Raw genomic sequence first — 23,611 nt, 5'->3', positions numbered from 1 at the left:
TTTTAAGAGGAATAGAAGTGCTATCAGGCAGCCCTCTCCAGGTTTTACAGACCAAACAATGATGTTCCTCAAATTGATAGAGATGCACGGTTGCTTAGTGGGGTGTTGTAAATTTATAATGGAAGAAATGCGGAGAAAAGAACAATTGAGAGAAGAAAATCATTCAACTGACGACTCGCTTACTAACGCCAATGTTTCAGCAGATACTGTTCTCCTACAATCTGGCAACATACTCAAGGTAACAGCCAAACATCTTAGCCAAATTGATATATGTGTGTATTAGACAGAAACAGCACACAGTATAGAAAGAATACTTGAAGAAAGAGGTTTCAAAGCGAGCACAAATAATAGAAGAATACAGCTGTCGCCTCATTGAGTGGGCGGGGCTACAGCTCAGGGTCAAAAACACGCCCCTTTGAAAGCTGTCCCACCCGACACACACCATTTACATTACCGAGACCAAGGTCAGGGATTAGCGTTTGTGTGAGAGACTAGAGATTTGGAAATGTGTGATATGGTTTAATTGGATGCTTTTGTCTCTCACCTCTCTTCCCTTGAGGTTCTAAGCAGTTGTCATGGAGACAGGGCCCCCAAGGTGTCCAAGGTGTGAGGGGGCAATGTTTCAGACAGGGGATGGAGCAAGACTGAGCCAAGGGCGGTAAAGGTCCAGTGCACAAGTTCCTCCCGGCAGGCCTCTTGACTAACAGAAATACAGAAGCAGTTTGAGAGAGAACGATTTACCATAACGCTTCTCTGCTGTCAAACTGTATATAAAGCATTTTTGGAGATCTAATAGAAGTTCGCTTGAAAATAAACGTAATTCAAATCCGCCCTCTCGCTGTGTGGCCACAGATTACCATTTAAATAAAAAAACACAAACGCAGAGAAAGCTAAATCCCCCCGTCAGCACTCTCTACCCTGAGCCTCGACATCCCAAGAAGGATTAAATAAAATGAAAGCAATCTTCCCTGTCTAGGAAACGTTTCCTAATGGGTGTTCCATTAATAATCAAAACACTCATTTGAGTTTATCACATTTGTTTATTTACGGTTTATTTCCAAAAACACATGATGTTTGTTAATGAACCGTAATTGACTTTTATTAAAAACCCATGGTCTTACTATGGGATGGAGCTGTGTTGTTATGGATGCTGACACAATATGCTTCTCGGGACTGGATCCCACCTCCACACAGGATGCTGGTGTTGCTATGGCGGTGGTCCTGTTGACTCAAAAGGGGGGTCACCTGACATGGATTCCAATTGGTCACCCTCCATCCATACCTGAATTTCCAGCCAATTAACATTAGGACAATGCAGCTCGCATCTGTTCGCCAAGGAAATTGCATTTAACATAAACAAAAAAGATTTTACAAGGAGGTGCAATCCTGCCAAAACATCCTCCGTACCTTGGGCAAAACGGCAGAGTGTCATCCAAAATATTACAGCGCTGTGTTTCCACCAATGCGGGGCATGGCTCTCCCCCGCCAATGGCTGGTCTCTTCACACTGCGGTATCTACTTCTGAAGCCTGGCGATTGGTCGGATATTCGACAGGTCTTTGAACAAAGACTCCACGTTGACCAATCAGACACTTTGCAGTCTCTGGGCATCACGCACGACCGGAAGTTCACCGGGCTGTTGTCATGGTCACAAAGGCTGGAGAGATATTTACATCAAGAAATTTATGACAGTAAAATGATATTTTGTGGGCGTCTGTTACCCCTTTATTTCTCTATGCTGGTTTTGAGATGCTACGCTTTTGTACAGCTTATAGCGAAATACAGCTAAAATGTGTATAAATGTAATCTTCACAACTAAAAATCTCACATGAAATGACATTGTCTTTAAGGCTTTTGTGCTATGATCGGTGCCTTTTCTAATAAAAGTTTTCATCTGTTTGTTCTGAAGCTGTTGACTTGCATTTAGCCTCTGGCTAGCATGACAGAAAAGGTAACAACATAAACAGATGTCTTAAACTCTCCAAGGATTTAGCATTGTTGCTGATTCTCGTGAATAGATTGGCATACAAAACACAACAAAGCCAGCTATGAAATCCTGAGAGAGAGAGAGTTAGGGTGGTCTGTGGGCGTACAATTTATTCAAAAGTTTTGGCTTAATATAAATGTCAAATGTTGGCAAACCACAAGGGAAAGCTTGTAATCTGCAGACAGGTTAAATTTATAATGCACTTTGTGTAATCGAGGTGTTTGAATAAGGACTGGCATTAGCGTTTTTTTCTAGTAACAATACTGTTCTTGGCTGCTTAGAAAACAAAGTGTTGATTGCATTGCATGCTTGAATATTAAGAGGAAAACAAATAGAGGTTACATAATATTTACCTTTACAAACCTTACAATGAAATAGATACTACGGCTTCAGTACCCATTAGGATCAAGGAGAGGACAATAAGAGAATAATATGTGACACAATTTAACTTGGTAATGAGCTAATTAAAACGGCAAGAATTACAGAACTCAGGTGGGATTTATAATTTATGTGCACATTTTAAAACCTTTATATGCTCATCTTAAGTGTCAGATGTGTTGGTTGTGCTAAGGGAGTTTAATTTAAAGGGATGGTTCAGCCAAAATGAAAATTCTGTCATCAGTTGCTCACCCTCTTGTCATTTCAAACCTGAACGACTCTCTTTTGCAGAACACAAAAGAATATATTTTGAAGAATGTTGGGAACCGAACAACGGCGGTACCCATTCACTTCTATTGTATAGACACAAAACCAATGCAAGTCAATGGTTACAACTGTTGTTCGGTTACCAACAGGTTTAAAATGAAAGGAGGTTGAGTAAACAATGACAGAATTTTCATATTTGGGGTGAACTATCACTTTAAAAGAAAAGTTCACCCCAAAAGGAAAAATCTCAAAATGTATTTGCAAGAACCAATGTGATTTCAAGTGATCAACATAATGTAGTGCTCTCGGATGTGCTTGTTATGGGTTCAATTTAAGAAAATGTGCTCATTTTCTGTCACAAAAGTAACATTTAGAAGACAATTATTCCTTTAAAGAAAGCAGTTTTCAAATGCTTTTATCATATTGAAAAATCGCTGGGTTGCTTCAACCCTCGGTTGGGTAAAATATAGACAAATATAATGAAAAATATAGCTGCAAGCAGCAATTACGGGTTCAAGCCCAAAAAAGGCCCAAAGGGAAATATTTTGGACATGTGGACAGATGACCACTAGGGGGCGCTGGCCTATAAATTTACAGGTCCTCTCAGAACATGACCTTGATGAACCATACCACGTTTCATAGCGATCCGCCATTGTGTTTCTAAAATACTGCATTTTACGACAAAATTCCAAAGAAAACTAACAGATACAATAGGGGTCTCCGCCCCTTCGGGGCTTGACCCCTAAATATAGAAAATGCCCATAATTGAGTGCAATACTGTCTTACAAAAAGTGTTTAAAGAATAAGGTAAGCTATTCAGGTTTGGACCAATATGAGAATATCTAAAGACAAATTTTTTTATTTTGAGTTGGCCTTTGAAAACGACATTGGAGAGCTTCGTATGTCATAAAAATCTTCTGTAACTACTCGAAAAAAAGTCTTCAGTTTTAGCAAATAAAAAGTCTTAGAAAGTAAAAACCTGAACACAATGCAATGGGATTTCATTTCGTGCTATCTCTGTGAAATCTCTTTTATAATAAAAGATATGGTTTACGTGTCTCACAGGAATTCTGCTGTTCTACAGTATGATTGACAACATGTGCGGATCCTCTGAAGTGTGTCTTAATCTTTTATATTCACTCCAATCACATTGCGCTCATGAGATCTCACTGGAGCTTATTATTGACTGTCAAAGAGCAACAAGTACTACAGGTATTTCCATTAAAATCTAAGGAAATACTAATCAAGTATAGCACGCTTGAGATGTTACCTAAACAGAAAAAGGAAAAGGGCTTTTCTAGTTTCTCATCTTTTACAGTTAGCAATAACATTCAGATACTTTTGGGACAGTGAATGAGTAAATCCAAGAATAAAGTTTTGTTCTCTAATGTAAATATTATTACATCAACTAGACTTACATCAATTATTACATCAATAGACTTTAAGACATTTTTATATTTTAACCAAATTTGGCCCTTTGGAATTATTTGTGCGGTCATAAAACAGTATTTTATAACTGAATAATTGAATGATTGATGTATGTATGATTTATACTTTCATTTATTTCTTAAATGAAAGCTCACCTAAGCATTGAATTCTTCCCATCACTCCTTGTGCAGCGAAGTTGCCGAGTCTGATATCCAATTGTGATTTCCCACAATGCTCTGTGGCCCATCTTCTCATCATAGTGATTTTGATGATGAATATTTCCAGTGTGTCGTTTGACAAAATATGCCGCTTTGTCTGCTTTATTTTCAACAAGCCCGAAACTAAAGTCCACTGTTGTCTTTCCAAGAGGCGCTTTTCCTTTAAGTCTACACGGGCTCCAGGGCCCCACCCACAAACTGTAACTGTACTCCTGTTGGTCAGAGGGACATAGGGCGGGGTGGGTGTTGTCATGGTTACACAGGCGTGTCTGGGTGAGGCTGGGACAGTCAGCTCCTCCGTGAAGGGGCGGGGCCAGAACGTGCCTGATGCGTTGCTGGAGGGCTGACCCACAGGTGCGGCTGCAGGTGGACCAATGAGAGAAGGCGGAGACGACGCAGTCGATAGGGCAGGGCAACAAACATGCCTGCTCTCGCTCGGGTGTCGAAGAGAACGCTTCACACATACGCGGGCTCACCGTGGTGCCGTTGGCGCGTTTCACACACAGCACTTCTCGGTTTTGTAATCCGTGCTGAGCGGTCACACATCGATTGGCTGGGAGGAAAGGAGTCGGGGTGCAGGGACCCCAAGGAGACAAACGCCATTCAAACAGATCCTTCTGCCATTCGCACGTCTTCACACACACTCGCTGGTGTGGCGGCCGATCAGACGGAAAGCAATTGGACTGATGTGTACTCCAGCCTTCTGAATGGACGCACCATACTGAGCGGTTCTGGAGACCGACAGAACCACAATCGCTGGCTATGCATACACCCCATACATCTGCAGCAAAAGAGACGTGACATTAATTATTGATAACAATTAAGGATAACAATATATAAGGACATGAGGGGGGATGACAGATGTTTATAACATAAAGCATGACATCATCGTCCTCTGGGGAAGATAAAGGCCACGTTCTCTTCATCACTTCACTGGTGAGGTCACAAAAGTTACCAAATCCCCGCTAATGCACCGAGTGAAGGCAGAAAATACTGTAGGACAGAGAAACATATGGGATGACATCATCGCAGTCTGACCACAGGAGTCAGAAAAAACACTTTCAGCCAATCAGATTACAACACAAAATTGTGTCAGTAACTCTATCCTCATTCAATTAAAAAGACTGCATAAAAGCCCAAATGCAGCATGCAAATTATTTCTCCTGTCATGTCTGTGTTTAAATATCAATTTATTGGGAGACGGGATTCAGGTCTGCTGAGATCTCCGGCTTCATTGGGGTTATGATGGTTGACATGCTGATTAAAGACTTTAGATGGAGGAATAATCGCTCTGGACTGAAGCAATGTGAGGAAAACATTTACCACCACGAAAAGCAATTTCTGTTGTATTTTTATTCCTCGGACTGTTTTCTTGGCTTAAAGCTGATAAGGCAATCTGACATGTTGTGGGGAAAAACAGGAAAAAAGGATAAGTACTCAAAGTTTTGAAATGCTAGATTTGTGCTCATTCAAATATGATGTTGAAAGAGTCACGCACGCATGCACACACACACACACACACGCGCGCACACACACGCACACACACCGCACACACAGCCACAGCACACGCAACACAACACGCACACACGCACGCACCGCACGCACACACACACACACACACAACACCCCACACGCACACACGCGCACACGACACCACACACACACACACCACACACACACACCGCACACACACCACACACACACACACACACACAGCACACGCACACACGCACACACGCACGCACACACACACACACAACACACAACCCACCACCACGCCCCCCCCCCCCCCCACACCACACACACACACACCGCACACACCACACGCACAACACACCACACACACACACACACAGCTGTGACAAGCTCCTTCCAGTGCTCTTCCTGTGCATCTCATGGGGAGTGGATCCTCTTTCTCCTCTCTGTCACTCACATGGTTGTCATGGAAACGCAGCAGTCCAAGAGAGGCACACAGAACTAAGATGTGAGCAGTATCCTGTCCTGTGGTGTCCCGCCATAAATCTGCGACACTAGATGAGGTCATATCGAGGGCATCGGAAGCAAAGGCACCAGCGGCAGGACTGGATTTAACAAGAGTGACACCACGGCGGATGTACTGTTTGAACGGTTTTGCTGCAGGATATCTCATCTGGTGGAAGAATCCATAATATTCACTTCAAGCATTCAAAATCACTCAAAAAATGGAAAAAAGTGAAACATTTTCCCAAACACCATTCTCTGGAAATTCATCAGCACCAATAATAAACTTTGGTTGAAATGCATCTGAGACAGGCTATCCAAACTTCCTAAAGCTTTAGTCGCCTGGAAAATCACTTTCTGTGGTGCGACTCTACTTCTATTACAGGAAATATTTCGGGGAGAGTGTGGGTGCTAAGAAGAGCATTAGCGCTGCTTTCTATGTGCCGGTTCACCTCAGTCAGCTGAAACACATTCAATTGGTTCAATTAACTTAATAATGATAAATACAAGAAGAGAGGACTAAACCAAACCAGATCCCATTAAGCCAAGCCAGACAGTAATAAGTATATTTGGAAACAATCGGCGACTGTTTCGCTAATAAGCAAGTGTAATGGTACATATGCAACACAGCATGAGATGACAAAGCAGCCTTTGTTTATACAGAAATAAATCGGATTACCCATTTATGATGTCTGAAAGCGTTAGGCCCATTAGAGTTGTTTACACATCTAAAAAACATTTCCTGACCCAGAGGTCTCTCGAGACGGGCGGCTTTCTTCCTCTCAACGTTCTAGGCTGACACTCGCACACTCTTCGGTCGTATCCTGGGTGCAACAATAGGGCTCATGACAGATTAATTACTCGCTGATGGCCACAGACGCAATTACAGTGCTTTTCTGCCTATCACAAAGGAAATGGAGCTGTTTTTGGCCCGTCACGAGTCTGTGGGAGTTTGTGGCGGATAGTGACATCTTGAATGCAAAAGTGTGCTGGAATGAAAGGATACAGTATTACAATGTGTTTACTTGTACGTGCACATGCAGGGAGTTTAAACTGATGTGCAGATGTTTTCTGTTAAAGTTATATATATATTCTGTCATGAATTACTCACCCTCAAGTTGTTCCAAACCTGTATAAATTTCTGTGGACACAGAGAAAGATATTTGGAAGAATGTCAGTAACCAAACAGTTTTTGGCGACCATTGACTACCATAGTAGGAAAAAAAGCTTTATAAACACAAAAGAAGATATTTTCAAGAATGTGGGACAGCAAAGAGGCACTTTGCTTTGACTTTGGCACTTTTGGCCAATTTCTTCCAAATATTTTTCTCTGTGTTTAACCAAAACAAAGACATTTTTACAGGTTTGTGATATTTATATATTATAGTTTTATTATATATTATAGTGTCCAAATGCATTTAAGGGACATAACAGATGAAATAAAGCTAGAGTCAGAGATACTTCAAAACCTTTCAACAAACTTCTGATAAAACTCCTTTCATTGACTAAATGTGAATCCAATTTATCTTCTGAACACCACCACCGACCACGACTTTGTCAAGGTTGTGTGTGTACGTGGTGCTGATTTCCTTCAATTCCCTGCACAAAATCAATCAAACCAAGAGAATGAAAGAAATTAGCACTTAATTGATTGAACAGTAAACAAAAGACAATTGCAGCCCAACATTCTCTGCTAAAAAACTCATGCTTGGGTCTTCCTTTTGAAATAATCCTGTTTTGATATAAATTGCATGAAAGCAGCACCAAATCTGTTCCAGTCATTTATTGCTCTTTTTTTTCCAAGGTAAATTTTCCTCTTGTTTTTCGTGAGACTGCTTTTTCTGTGTCCAGCTCGTGGAAGCAGAACTCCATGGAGACAAGTTTAATATTAGGTTTTAATGTTGCCCGAGTGCTTCCTCCACACAGATTTCTTACTCCCAGAACTCGCCAACTGTATTACATGAAGCAACAGGAGGAAGAGAGAGCCGAAGCTCAAGCAAACACGCCTCCCGTCTAAGCAAATAATTCTTTTAATAGGACTTGCAGAATTGACAAAAGTCAGTGCTATTTGCTGTAAATGACTCACACTCTTATCATCTACAGAAAGCAATAACCTGAGGTGTTTTCAAAATTTCTTAGCTCTTAAAATGATTTTCCATATTGATCAAGGCAGCAGTGCTTCAAAAGATGATTACACGATGCACAAGGGCACTAGACTTATACTGCATAGGTTTACATACGAAGAAGTTGAATTTGAACTTTTTGTTTTAAAGGTCCATCGTATAGAATTTAGCAGCATCTAGTGGTGAGGTTGTGGCTCACTTCTTTGCACGTTTATTTTCTTTCACGGCTTCTTTGCTGAAGAAGATAATGTATTTGTGTTCACGAAACGCTCTGTAGAGAAGTTTGTCCGTTTAGGGCTACTGTAGAAACAACATGGTGAATTCCATGTGAGGGGACCCGCGGTGTATGTAGATAGAAAAAGCATCTTTCTAAGGTAATAAAACATAACGCTTCATCATGTAAGGTCTTTATACACCTCTGAAGTCATAGTTATGTATATTGCATTTCTGTCAATAGATCCTAAAAAAATACACACTGGACCTTTAAAGCAAAAATTCACAGGCGTCATTATTTGTGTAGTGAATTCTAGCCAGTGTTTATTGATGTGCAAATTAGCATTTCAACATAAAAAAAAGGACTGGAGCAGACCCACACTTTGAGGATGAACCATTTTCGAATTTACATTCCAGAAATCATCACCCCTGTGGGCCTGCAGAGCTGCTCTTCCATCCAAACACAGCACGTGAGGAGACAAGGTCAGAGCCTCGGTGGACTGACCAATGCCACACACTGGACTGACAATGCAGAGAACCTCCTCATGACATCCCTCTTTTGGTTACAAAGCATTTAAAGCTGTATACACCCAACCGTTGGATGTTTGTTTCTGAGAAATGTATGGATTATAAATTGTAAGAGCACAGTATCTCGATCACAACAGACAATGTAAATGTTCAATCTCACACTTAACAATTGTCGCCATGGCGACATGAAGACCACTCCAGCTGGATATAAGATTGATCAGACTTCACAGATAACACAGGCAGATGGTCTCGCACTTTTCAGCCATAATTTCAGAATTACCAAACGTGCATCCTTGCTGCTTCCAGAACTGTGACCGCAAGGATCAATATCCAAACACAACAGGTCAGCTGGTGTTCCTATTTTTGCATTCACTACTTCTCTATTAAAGCCAGATGAGAAATGAGCATTGCCTCCTGTCTCAGAATGTTGACTGACTGTACCAGACACTGTCATTCACACATTTGATTATATAATCCCAAGATGTGACTTCTCCAACTGGTTCTGACCAAAGAGAAACGAAAAAATTGTCTGTGGATGAATTTTAGAAACGTAAACTGTGCATGTCAGAAAGCATTGGAAAAATGCCTGTATGCTCATATATCACGCTACTTTTATGCATGAATACATGAATGGAGTAAACATCACAATGTAATTTCAAACCAAAGTTCATCTTCCATATATTCTAAAATTATGATTTCAGTTATCATTTCCTCCACCTCATGTTGTTCCAAACCCATATGAAATTCCTTACTTGTGTGGGACAATTGATATATTATATGCAGTTATATCTATTACATTTACTTGTGACGATCAAATCTTTCAACCAGTCATGTTTAATTGGCTTTAGAAAGCTTGGAATAAAGTTCATGAAACATATGAAAGTTTTGTATGGGGCTTTTTCATTTGGATTATTTAAAGCCTTATACTTTTGTTGTATGGAAAAAGAACATGTGGGAAAAAATAACATGCGGGGCACAAAAAAATGAACGTTTCATTTTCAATAAACGCAAATCTGAAAGTGGACGAGTGGTGAATTCAGAAAAATGCTGACAAATTAGACTATTGTAATCAAGTCAGATGAAGCAAAATGAAAAGAAATATCAGCATCCCACCTGTTTTCCAAACGTACAGGCTTGTCTTCGGTGCATCTGCCTCCAGGGGAAGAGTCATTAGTGCTACACAGAGCAGGGACGCCCACAGAGACAACACAAAGGTAGTTTTATGTCTCAGATATGCCATTATCTATCAGTATGTTGGTATCCAACCTGCAACAGAAGCACCATGATACATAAAATTAGTCTTATATTAAATCATATCACAAAAATGTGTATATAATATATTCAAATATTATTTTAATGTGTGAAACCTTTATTGACTAGCACAAACTATTTCTGTAGTGGATCTGCTAATATTTGAATGATCTAATTTTCTGCTATGATTTATTTCATTTGAGTAAAATATGAAAAGGTACACGAATAAACCTTAACAGGTTCAAAATCTTTCTGTAAAGACATTTTAACACAATCAAACACTATGTGTGAAAGACTGTAGGATGTGTCATAGAAGAAAATCTCTAGAGACACTGAGCAAATTTACACGAAAGCCAAACACGTGAACTCTTTCTATCCCATGTTTCTCGTTTCAAAGCCACAAATAAACACCTTCCCAAAGGAAGAAAGATCCATGCAGTGTCTTCATTGGCATTTGTTAGAGCTGCCAGGATGATGCGTGTGCTGTGCTCGTGGAGAACGTTTAAAGAGATGAACAGAACGCTCGGAGAACTCTGCTACACAAAGAGCCGTGCCTGATTCCACGCTGCTAAATTACATCTGCCACATTCCCACCATGTCAAATCTGTTACTTAGGGGAGAGAGGAAGACAATGTTGAAAGAGAGGGAGACAGAGAATTAGAAAGAGACAGACAGAGGTTGGCGGAAAAGATGGAGAAGAGAGAAAAGACTGAATGTGCACTGGAGCGGGACAGAGTTAAAGGGACAGTTCACCCAAAAATATAAATTCGGTCATCATTTACTCAACTTACTTACATCGAGTTGTTCCAAATCGGTATACATTTCTTTGTTCTGATGAACACAGAGAAAAATATTTGGAAGAATGCTTGTATGCAAACAGTTCTTGGCCACCATTCACCACAAAAATGCATAATATAAAATTCAAATACAATTTATACAGATTTGGAACAACTTGAGGGTGAGTAAATGATTATTTTTGGGTGAACCGTTCCTTTAAGGGCTGTTCACATCAAGGATAATAACAAAAAAGATAACTAAAAACCACTTCAGAAGACGTGACCAATGCTGGTCAAACGCTGGTCCAGATGAACCTCCTGTTTCAGATTTTTAACACTAAATTAAAATGTTAAACAAATATATCACTGCTGCCCTTCTGAAACCTTTTATCTCCATATTTCGTGATTTTTATTGCCATATTAAGAGCAAAACTGTCCTATAAGCTGTTTTTCTGTATAAAAAGCACACAATATTTCTAAATAGTTTTCAAAGCTTGACACAAGCGAGTTATCTTAATTCCTTATGACAAGAAATTACATTCTGACAATAAGAAGTTACAGGAGACAAATTGTTTTGTATACTCTTGTATTCACTTGTATGTATTTATGTGCAATTTTGCCCTCCCCAATATGGCGGAGATGTTGACGTACCATGTCTATGTATGTCCATGAAACTACCAACCCCCAAATTTCACGAAATTGTAAAGCAAAAGAGCAAAAGTGACTTGCTTGTCACGGTAATGATGGGAGAATAATCTTCTGTAACCAGCTAAACTTTCTCTTCCTCTCTCCCTCTGATGTTTCTGAGAGACGATTCGCTCTTTCCCAACATCCTTTCCTCCAAAATCCTCAGAGCACCCTAAACTTCCATCCATAAAAATAAACCACAATCATGTTTCATTCAGCGCTTGGCATTTTTACTAAGACAAACCCTAATGCTGTCTGGATCCACATAGCCGGCTCCTCGAATGTTTGTTTTGCAGCGTCTCGCTTGTTATATTCTCTGAAAGGCTCGTAACAACTAAAGTGAGCACTGAGAGACCATCCCTCACATTTCTCCTTTCCTCCTGGTGCTGTTTTCTAAGCAATCCCATCTTGGGTTTTACCGTGAGACTGTAGATTGACACATAGCATTAAACATGTCTGTTAGCGCTGACCGGAGACTCCCGGCCACCTCTGAGTAATTACAAAGCTAATCATTTTCGACAGCGGCCCATTCATTCCCTGGCACACAAACACAGATTTCAACCACATACACACACTTCAGTTTGCTTCACGACATTAGTCTCATATCAGGTAGTTGATATTTTCTGTCTCCTGACCGTAACCCTTGTACACTTCATGGACATCAGTAGATTTGAAGCAGAACATGATTTGGCCAATTCATGAGAATTTTTTTTTACATATAATGAGCATCTAAAATGTCCTTAAAAGGTGGTTTTACTATATTTCTAAAAGTAACAGAGTAAAACTTATACACACACAAACACAAACTGCAGGTTGCCCAAACAACTGCCTGCATTTTTAAAGTTGGTGGTGTGGAAGAAAGAGAAATCGCTTTAGTATTCACTTAAAAGTTTAATTAAACAGTTTGTTGGCCTGATTAAATGGGCTCTTCCTTTTCATTAAGCATCCAAATCTTCTCTGTTTGGGGGTCGAGAGGTAGTTAGGAAAAGAATAATGAACAAATGCATCTTAATCTCCAGAATACAGACATCATTAACAAAACATCCGTACACACTCCCGTATCTCATCTTGTTTCAAAGCGAGCCGTTTCAATATATGTGACTACGTTAAAAGGTTTTTACTGCTTATTCATAGCGATAATAAGCACATTAACGTTCACAGCAATTTTCATTCGAAGGACTTCTCGCTCTTTGAAATCAGCTTCTCACCTAGAAAAGCACAATGACATTTTCATAATGCCAGTCGTAGACTCCTTTAAAACATTAAACTGCATTAAAGTCCAACTTACATTACATCTCCTACGCCTCTGCTTCAGAGTTGACTCAAAATCTCACACTTCAGGTGTGAAAGCAAGCTCGGATATCTATCTAAATGTCAACGTGAATTACCTTTGTTTAACCTTTACATCTCTGGTATTGTAGTAATTAACCTGAGGGACATCTGAACTAATCTCCAGTTATTACAACGGCTGCGCTCACAGATGTTGTCTCTTTATGAATCTGAGATCTAAGCTTTGCGATCAGGTTAGTTAACTTTGCCTTACATAGACGGGACGCAAGCGCCTGGCCCGAAGTTAACTTACGGTCTGTGTTTGTGTTTGTATAATACAACAATTTCTTTAATATTTCATATGAATTTACTGTATATTCATATTTTGTTGTATATTCATTGTATTAAATTACATTAAAACTACTCAACAGGTATTGATTCTTTAGATAGGTCTACCGGAAGTCAAGTTTGGGCCACATAACGTTTGTTTGTTGTTGCCGCTGAAACCATCTCGACCTTTTTGTCTCCACGTCCCCCCACTGAATTTTACAATATTCAAAGGCTCGCTAACAAAATTTAAAAAATGATTTAAGGGCTTGATATTTACTGGAAAATGGTTTACATAAAGTATAAAACAGACTAATAATAATAAATATCTTGTTTTTAGTTGTTTTAAAATGTATTTCAAAGTTCATTTGGTCTAATTTTAAATTATTAATCATCCTGAGGCCCCCTTGGAAGTCAACTGGGGCCCCGTTTGGGCCCCACTGTAGGTTTAATTCAGCTTTCAACTTCCTTTCTATTAATTAATATTTCTCATCAGATAACAAAAAAGCTCTTTTTAATATTAAATAATAACATCACATAAATCAGCAACATCAAACTCAATTAAACTTCATTGTGTGTCGAGTCTCAATTGATCTGTCTGAGGTGTCTACGTCAGTGGTTCTCAACGTTTTCATGGTTGCACCCCCCTGTAAACCCATTTAAAGTACTTGCGCCTCCCCCATACTGTACATTGAGGATAGATAAGATAATGTGTAAAATATGTTTGCAGGACCTACAATGAGTTTCAGCTTCAGACGGAACATTGCACTCCATCATTGCACTCCGATCGAGTTCCAAAGGTTGGGGTTGGGGAATCTATTAGCGTGTGTTGCTTTGTCCAATTCACTTGTTGTGGTTTGCTCCTGCATGTGTATGTGTACATATGTGCATCAATCTCACTGTTTTATCATGTAACAGAGCATCTCAATACCCCTGGCATGAGTCATAACTGGTTGGATCAGGTAACAGGGTTGGCGGCTCATTGTATGAGCTACTCGGTGACAAACTGACCTTCCCTGCTGCTAAGTCAATTACAGTTCAATTAGGACACAGACCCTGCTGTGGCCCAGAGCACTTGCCGCAGGAAGCATATGGCAGCTAAATACGACGCAACCAGCCTTGGCTCTGCAGGAAACTGTCCCACATACACTTACAAAGCAGAATGAACGAATCAATAAAAATGCAGTTTCTATAAGGTCCAAATGAAAGCTCACAGCTACCGGTTTGAACATCTGTTCTGGTGAATTGCACGGTGGTTAGGGAAAGCAAAAGTCTTCATAGATATGAGGATATAATGCATGTAGAAGTTAGAACATTGATTTGTTAAGAGTATGAGAAATGGAGAGCACATGGTTACGGCACACATGCATGAAAGAATTTCAAAGCTCTTGCTTCAATACAGCCCACAGGAAAAAATCACAAATTAGATCTCTTTAAAGGGATAATCTACCCCAAAATGAAAATGCTTTCATCATTTACTTACACTCATGTTACTTCAAACCTGTATGACTTCTGCAGAACACAAAAGAAGATATTTTGGAGAACGTTGGTAGCCAAACAACATTGAATGCTATTGACTTTCAATGTATGGACACAAAATATCTTCTTTTGTGTTCCTCCAAAGACAAAAATTCATACAGGTTTTTTACAATGTAACAGTGAAGATGCATTGATTTATCTTTCTATTTTTGTGTGAACTATCCCTTTAATGTCTCAACTGTTTCTTTTAGACAACAATGAGAGATGGAGAGCATACAGACTCTTCTGTTTCATAATCTTGTCTCCTCTGGAGTTCCAAATGAGATTATTATGTCTCAAACTATTATGCGCTCATGCTCAGACACTAAATTAAAAAATATATTTGTATTAAAAAAGATCCTGGCTACATGCAATATAATTATATACTACACAATGCTTTCATTATGCAAATCTACAGCTGCGGGAAAAAATGAAGAGATTAAATTATATTCCGTTTTTCTGAATTTACTATTTATAGGTGTGTGTTTAGGCGAAATAATATTTTTTGTTTCATTCTGTGAACTACTGAACAATTTCTCCCAAATTTCAAATAAAAATATTATTTCAATTTGCATTTAATATCAGAACATGAAAACTGGAGAAACAAGTCAAAATAACAGAAAATATGCTCTGTATTTTTTCAGACCTCAAAAACTGCAAAGAAAACAAATTAAGTTCATAATCACTTTTAAGCAATATAAAAATGTATTTAGGAAAAGTTCAAAAATATTTTTTGATGTGATAACCTGGATTTTTATTACAGTTTTCATGTGTCTTGTCATGCTGTCAGTCTTTCACATTGCTGTTGGATAACTTTGTCACTACTGAGCTTAGATTTTGTTCAAATTCATCTGGAATGGCCACAATACATGAAAAATTGGAATTGTCTCCTAATTTTTTTCCGCGGCTGTATACTCTTACTCTATGTAAATGTCTGTCTCAGTTGTGTCTTTAATTTTTATTTCTGAGACAGATGGTTAATACTAATATTGCGGCCTGCACTGCTTGAAAACTTTAGAAATTAAGTGTCTACTGTATACAGCTGAGATGAAAGCACTGCTTGGACACCCTATTGAGAACCTCTCATTCAATATACAAGTCAATATTTGTCAAACAGCAAAGACAAAAGCTAAAAGGGGTGTGACTAATTTATCCACAGATTGAATAGTGTTGTTTTCATGTGTGGCAGAATAATACCAGTTTCTGCATGTAAGTAGGTTTCAAAATGAGTCACTTCGTCTTTGATTGTCTTCTCTTTCATCTGTTCTTCATTTAGTTCTATTGTGATTCGTAGCCACAAGGGCTGAACAGAGAGCTCAGATTTTTGAGAGCAAGAATTATATTTGACACAGCAGAGGGAACCGTTCAGAGACGTTGGCACTTTAACCTTATTTTAATAGGGGTTTCTTGTTTTATCAGTAAAAGTTTTGAGTTTAGGAAACTTCAGCAAATAGACTAGACAGTCGATCCGGCACATTACAGAAGTGAATGGCCTTTCATTCTGAATTTAAGATTTTAATTGAATGCATTTTTAATCTTACTGAAAACATTAGCAGACTGCGTTGAATACAGAATGCACCGGATCCTACCCTGCTAAATATATGCAGCTGACTTTTGAACATGCTGTTTGCTGTGAAGTCTTCAGAACTCTCACTGAAGTGTGTTGGATGCTACAGTCACTGTGTTATTTCTAAAAAACTCTTGTAAAAACTTCGGATAACCATTGATTGGATGCTTTGAAGGACTGGACAAAATCAGCTGCTGTCCGTGCTTTGATCTCTCATGAATCTTAAACTCCAACACAACTTCTGTAGCTTCACAAAGTCGCGATCATCTCCACTGAAAGAACCACAGCAGAGTTTAAAGATCAAACAGCAAAGAGCTGGTGTCTAGACTGGTAAAGGTGACAAAAAAAACCCCACAATTGAGAATGGCGCAGTGGGAAAATCTTAGATGTGTATGTTCAATCCTTGTTTGGAAACCCTAGATTTGTATGTCAGTTGTATGTTTAAAGACTCATTTAGGTTTAACTTAGGTTGAATTTGTTTTTGAGTCAGTTCTAGTTGAAATGTACTGCAAAACTGGGCCTAAAAATATGTAGGTTTGAAATCATGTTAACTGCGGGGAATAACACTGTGTTTCTTGTCTCGTTACTTCACTCTCTCTCTCTCTCAAATGCTCTTTTCAAAGTTGTGGAAATGTACCGCTTTATTGCAGTGCATAATTAGTGCATTTTCTAAGGAACATACTCTCAGAGGTGTACACAACACACTTACACGTTTCAGACGTGTCAACTAAAGTTCTCATTCACGCCAACAACTCAGAGTATGCTTGCACACCATATGCTGAGACACTTTATTAACTCCTGATATGAAGAACTCTCAAGTGTGCACTGTGTATTTCAAGTGTCATATTATCTAAATATTGCTAACCAAATGTGGACTGTGACAACTTTACAGTAGCAGAACTACTTAAACGTTCCATACTTAATGACATTAAGCTACATGACCTAAAGCGCAATACTCAAAAAAAAATGTATTTAAGGTATATTGTACATTTACATGTATACTCTTGAAAGCAAAGTCATTATGTTGAACTAGTTGAGCTACACGATATACGCATATTTATTTATACTGATCAGATATTAATTTGTAACTAGGGCTGTCAAACGATTCCAACGAGATTAATCGCATCCAAAATAAAAGTTTTGTTTAAATAATATATGTCTGTGTACTGTGCATATTCATTTTGTATTTATAAAAACATACACATACATGCATATATTTAAGAAAAATATAAAAATGAATAAACATATATATATAATTAAAATGAGTGGGAAAAATAAATAAATACTAGTAAATATTTCCTAAATATACAGTATAATAAATACACAATACACAGTACGCAGAAATATATTATGTAACCACAAACTTCTATTCTGGAGGCGATTAATTGTTTGACAGCCCTAATTGAAACAGTACTCAGAAAATACAGTAAATGTTCCAGGATAACATCCAACCATGAAGCTTTTCTTTACTCATGCAAGAAATGTTCACATTAGTGGGTGCTGGCTGTAAAACGATCCAGTCGCCCATTAACCGCCCAGTTTGTTTTTAAATAAATGCTAATTCTACTCTTCGCCTACTCTTCATTATCTCTAAAGAAATATCCTGCAACAAACATATATGCTTCCTTGGCCATATTTTTTTGTCGTTGAACACTAAATTCTGCACAAAAATTCATGTCAACTTGTTTGCAATAAACAGAGAAGGTAGAATATGCTGAAACATGAACAAAAATCCTAGAGTTTAGATGTTAATATAGTTGAATTTGAATGGGAAACCATAAAACTGCTTCCAGAAAAGTGCCACTCCAGAACCGTAATGCCTAATTTAGTTAACCTTAGTATTCTAAATAGAGACAGAATTGGATCAAACTGGATTAGAGCACACCAACTAAAATTGAATGACAAACAAACTGTCGAAAATTTGGTTCTTCTCTGAATCCAAGGTCTCAGAACGGCAAACTGTTTCAACCCCAATTTAATCCCTGGTAATATTTCATATTTAGGTTCTGCACTGGATTTCTACCGTGGCCCTGTTGTGCGATGACATGTGTAATCTTGCCTGTTTATGTGTTATGTTTGTCGTAACGTGTCCCGTTTATGCTTAGGGGAGGTGGTAGGAAGGCTCAGAAGACACTGATTATAGTCCCAAAAACGTGTTTAATTGATGACCCAGGTTACAACTAGACTGGCCTAAATAACCTTGGCCGGCCTCACTAATAGAAGAACCCTACCAACTATAGGGGTGACAAAATCTCTCAATGAACATATCCAACATATAACCTTTATAACTGAAAATTCTTCAAATGATGTCACATTATTAGGTATTCAACTCTTTAAAACAGCTTTGAGAACAATTGGTCACGACCTCAAGCCTAAAGTTATATTACTTGGCCCCACAATGCAATATGGTACGACACACAAGAACGAATAAGGACAACTTTTGTCCCGCCCCCTCTCTTAATAGGAGGTACCAGACCAGGAAGAGGTGAGTATGCCACGTAGCATGTAAGATTTGGACTTATTCACATATACAATATACTACAAAATAAATCACATATAATCTCCAACTGGTCTCTGTGTGTTTTAATATTTGCTTATAGGACCTATCGATGATATAAAATAGTCATAGACATTGATCACTAACATGAGCACCTATAAGTGAACAACATACTTAATGTTAGCAGATGTACATTGGCTAGATTCTCATTTAATACAGCAGCACAGTACCCAAAATCTTACCGAAACATAAATCAAAGAATAAACTATAAATCAAAGAAACCAATAATAGCGATCATTCCAAGAAACATTAAGACTGCAAACAATAATGGCAAACCACACACACCTCATGGTTAGTATGCAAGTGATGACTACAACAAACAAATCGTAATCACAATGTTTTTGCCGGGCGACAGTTCTGTGAAGATTATTTAGAGTATCTCTGTCTGGACCACAATGACCACTTGGCCTCTGCTAGCTGAGATTCTGTGGGGGACCCAACAGCATTAAATATTCAATCACGGGCGTTTCATAATTAAACTGGTAAAGCTGTGAGTCCGTTGTGTGTGTGCGCTCTGGTTTACACTGGATCCCCTACAGGCTGAGTCTGGTAATGAGGTTAATTAGCAGATTTAAAGATATGATACAAACACGCATGTGAATAGCAATGAGCTCTCCAGCACTTCATATCTGGATTGATTTCGTTGAGAGAACTAAACTCATTTGCTGTCTCTCTCTCTCTACACACACAAACATGCACACACATTTATGGGGAATTTGAAATTCCCTAACTTTTCTATGACTAAAACAATCATTTCCACATATAAAATTAGTTGGAAGTTATGAAAATGGCATATCAATGAGTATTGGTAAGTTATTTGGCTCTATGGCTAAACCTGCAGGGGCTACAAGTTGAAGCAAACCTTGACCCCATGAATCCGTTGCTACAATTTCTAAACAATAAAGCAAAATTTGCTTCTTCTTCCACCTGTGATTAAACATAAAAACCCACTTGTAAAGACTGCATATATGTGCATGTGTGTGATTGGTCCCATTTCATAACAATTACAATCATTTCCCCAGCAAAACCTTGATTGCTAAGTGGCCCAGCCACCCCACCTCTAAATTATGAAAACAATAACATTAATTATGAAACACGCTATAGGCTTTAAACATTCACATTACACTCCAGTCCACAGCACACTCATTCAATCATCCGTCACTAATGTGCACTCCTAACATGGGAATACACGGCACAAATGCACACTGCATTCTTCTTTCAAGCTAAAAAAACAATAGAATAGAATCACACAAAGCGTTGAACGCCGCATCACAAATTCATGAAACTCAGAGAGCTTTAATATGACACACTTATTTCATGGCTGTATAGATGAACACACACACACAAATCTACAGCACAGATCTATGAAAATGATAGCCAGAATCAAGCCTGCGGGTAAAGGAGGAGATAAAAGACGCAGAACGACACGCAGATAGATAATAACATTTTTAAATAAAAATGTAGATTTTAAATATAAAATTTGACATCAAGTTACAAGGAAAAAGGTTTTGCTGTGTTTAAATGAAAAAGCAAGGAAAAGGGAAAAAGAAACCGAGAACGGGAATGAAAGCGAGAGAGACAGAGAGAGAGAGAGAGAGATATTAAAAGCTATAATTAAAGCTATTAAAAGCACATCTGTGAGGAGCACAGGTAAGCCTCTGCCTGTCTCAACTCTAATGAAAAATTCAATTAAAACTCGTCAAAAAGAGACAGAAGGCATATGTCTCATGCTCAAATGAGTTCTTTACTGTATACCTTCCAGACAGTAAACTGTATTACCTGCCTTTCACTTCTGTTTCAAACTTAAAGAACAACAAGACGCCGTGGGTGGTTTGCTGTCAAGGTCACACTGCACACATATAGAATCTTCAGAGGTCTAAAGTAACATCTGCTCATCTCTGCTGGCTGAATACCTTATGTTCTTCCTCCGTCTCATAGGAAAGAGGCTTAATCTGCTTCATGAAATAGTCTATTAACCGCCTGATGAGTCTGAGAAAAACTTTCTAAAACCACATGAAACACGCTCATAGTTATACCACAAATCACAAATATCGGTTTCATTTCACAAGTGTTTCTATCATACAACAACGGAAGAAATGTAGACTTTTCTTCAAAACCCCTATAGCATCTTATATGCGTCTCATCTAGAAAGAGATCTCAGCAATGTCTTAAACTGAGCTTGGACCTGCCATGATAACCGAAGTCTGCGTGTACACGCTGACTTATTTCAGCTATTCTCTCCATCTTCATTTGTACATCCTTGTTTAGTCCACAATTCCGTGATTTGTATCTATTTTCCTTTCTTGTAAGTAAACATGATGCAAGGTTGTTTCAAAACACCCACAGGTCTCAAGAGTTACAAAAGAACAACATCCGGCAACACAATACACAATATAAAAACAAACAGTCTTATAGAAAAAAAATACAAATTATTATTTGGAAACGTCAACTAAAAATACTGTCATTTACTTTTCACACACTTGCTTTGTCTCCCTCTCACAAACACACACGCACGCATGCACGCACGCACGCACGCACGCACGCACGCACGCACACACACACACACACACACACACACACACACACACACACACACACACAATCTTACCTGTCCTACTGCACCCCTCTGACTGTGACACGATGTGAGCAGCGAAAAACAAGTGATAAAAAGGAGAACAGGAGAGTTGAGGACATATATGACAGACGATACAGAAACACAGTGTCAAATAATGAGAATGTAGGAGAGAGAAAGAGCGAGAGGCTGATTAATGTGCGTGAAAGACAGATAGAGAACAGTATCCCAGTGGGCAGTCCTTTCTGAAGATTAAGAGCAGAGAGGAGAGAGAGAGGTAGGACGAGAGACAGCAGATATGGGACTGTCTGTGTGTGGTGTGCAGACACTAGCAGCACTATCACTATCTCTCTCTGTCTCTCTCTCTCTCTCTCTCTCTCTCTCTTTCTTCGTCACTCAGCCAACCCCACTCCACCCACCCCTTCCTCTATCTCATTTTCATATAATGAATCGCCATTCAAAGCTTATCAGACAGCGCTCTAAAGCGTTTAACTCCTTGAACCATCTCATAAATTTGATCAGATCGCAAGTATTTCTTTGCATTTTAATCAGAATTCGGTAACAGAAATTCAAATTTCCTTTTGCTTAATAGTCAAAATTGTGTGATTTCATGGCTCATTATGCTTGCTGCAAGGGAAGGCATACTACTGCACAAAGGTTTGGGGACTGCAACAATCTGTTGACTGTATAACCATTGGTAGATGAGAAAACAGGTCAAAAAATACAGTTTAATTGTGATTTCTGCCTCCCATAATTAATTAAGCATAATAGTCATGAGATTTAATAGCAAGCACAAACATGAATACACTAACACGTATTAATTGGCTGTAAAGTGTAATAAATATGCAGAAGTGCAGAAATAAAAAAGTTCTAAACTGACAGAATAATAGTGATTGTGATTGGAATTTAGAGCAAAATAATCAGGATTATCATTTTACCCATTATCTTGCAGAAATAGTAAAAAGACCATAAATTTGCACTGAAGAAAACCTATTTGGGAGCCATCAAACATTCTTGGCCATATTCAGATGGGCTACAGAACATAAAAATGATAACTATAGTAGTCTTCAGATGCAATGTATGCTTTTTACAGCAATAATTTGACATTAATTTGATCTGAACCGATTTAGACGTTATTCCCCCCCCACCTGTGTGATGTCATCAACTATACTGTTGAACCAATCTGGTTCAAAAGATGGATGTGCAACTTAAGGCTGGAATACACTACAAGACTTTTGCTCAGATTTTCAGTCTGGACTTGTTGCACAAAGTAGTGGGTGATGCCCTGTTTTTCTCTGCAGACTTTCAAACAGTCTGCAAGTGTATGATGTCAAGTTTTTTAAAAATCTGTTCAGATTTAAAAAGTCGTGTAGTGTATTCCAGCCTTTAGGAAACAGTTAGCCAGTTAGTTTGTCCAACGTCGATACATCATACCACGGTGAAGCAGCAAGTTACACCCTTGTTTGGAAAATGCATCCTAGAACACCATGGCTACCATAAAGAAACTTGCGAGAAATAACCCAAATCACCTTAAAAATCTTGTACGAAATTTTGAACTACTAAAAAAAATCAAGTTGGTAACTTCTCTTCAGGCTTTTCAAACAACAGCATGGTGTAGCTTTCATAAGCATAAAAGTTTTAAAATAAATTAAATAAACAGTGCAACACAGAGAAAGATATTCGGAAGAATGCTTGTAACCAAACAGTTCTTGGCCGCCATTGACTACCATAGTATAATTTTTTTTTAAATATCTTTGTTCTGTTAAACACAAAATAAGATATTTTGAAGAATGTAGGAAAGGAAACAGTTCTGGGGCAATTTTAGCAACCCTTGTAATTTTTCTTACCATGGTAGTCAATGGTAGCCAAGAACTGTTTGGTTACAAGCATTAGGCGCTTTCCGACCAGATAAGTTCAGGAATAAAGTTCCAGAACGAGTAAAGAGAGGTGTCGTTTGTGAACTAAG

At 38.6% G+C, this 23,611-nt stretch overlaps 1 protein-coding gene across 1 annotated transcript in view; it reads right to left on the bottom strand.

The window, feature by feature from the left end:
* The window catches only part of thsd7bb (thrombospondin, type I, domain containing 7Bb), a 41,405-nt gene extending 19,468 nt beyond the window's left edge, over positions 1–21,937 (bottom strand). The window contains 6 exon segments of the mRNA XM_057362630.1: positions 545–700; positions 1,122–1,282; positions 1,408–1,656; positions 4,215–5,058; positions 10,235–10,387; positions 21,682–21,937. Of these exon segments, the coding sequence (XP_057218613.1) occupies positions 545–700; positions 1,122–1,282; positions 1,408–1,656; positions 4,215–5,058; positions 10,235–10,361 (1,537 nt within the window). The 5' untranslated portion in view covers positions 10,362–10,387; positions 21,682–21,937.
* Between the last annotated feature and the right edge of the window lie 1,674 nt (positions 21,938–23,611).

Source organism: Triplophysa rosa, linkage group LG20, assembly GCF_024868665.1.
Source record: "Triplophysa rosa linkage group LG20, Trosa_1v2, whole genome shotgun sequence".
Classification (NCBI taxonomy): Eukaryota; Metazoa; Chordata; class Actinopteri; order Cypriniformes; family Nemacheilidae; genus Triplophysa; species Triplophysa rosa.
The sequence above is the reverse complement of the archived record's forward strand: the minus strand, read 5'-3'. Positions and strand labels throughout refer to the sequence as shown.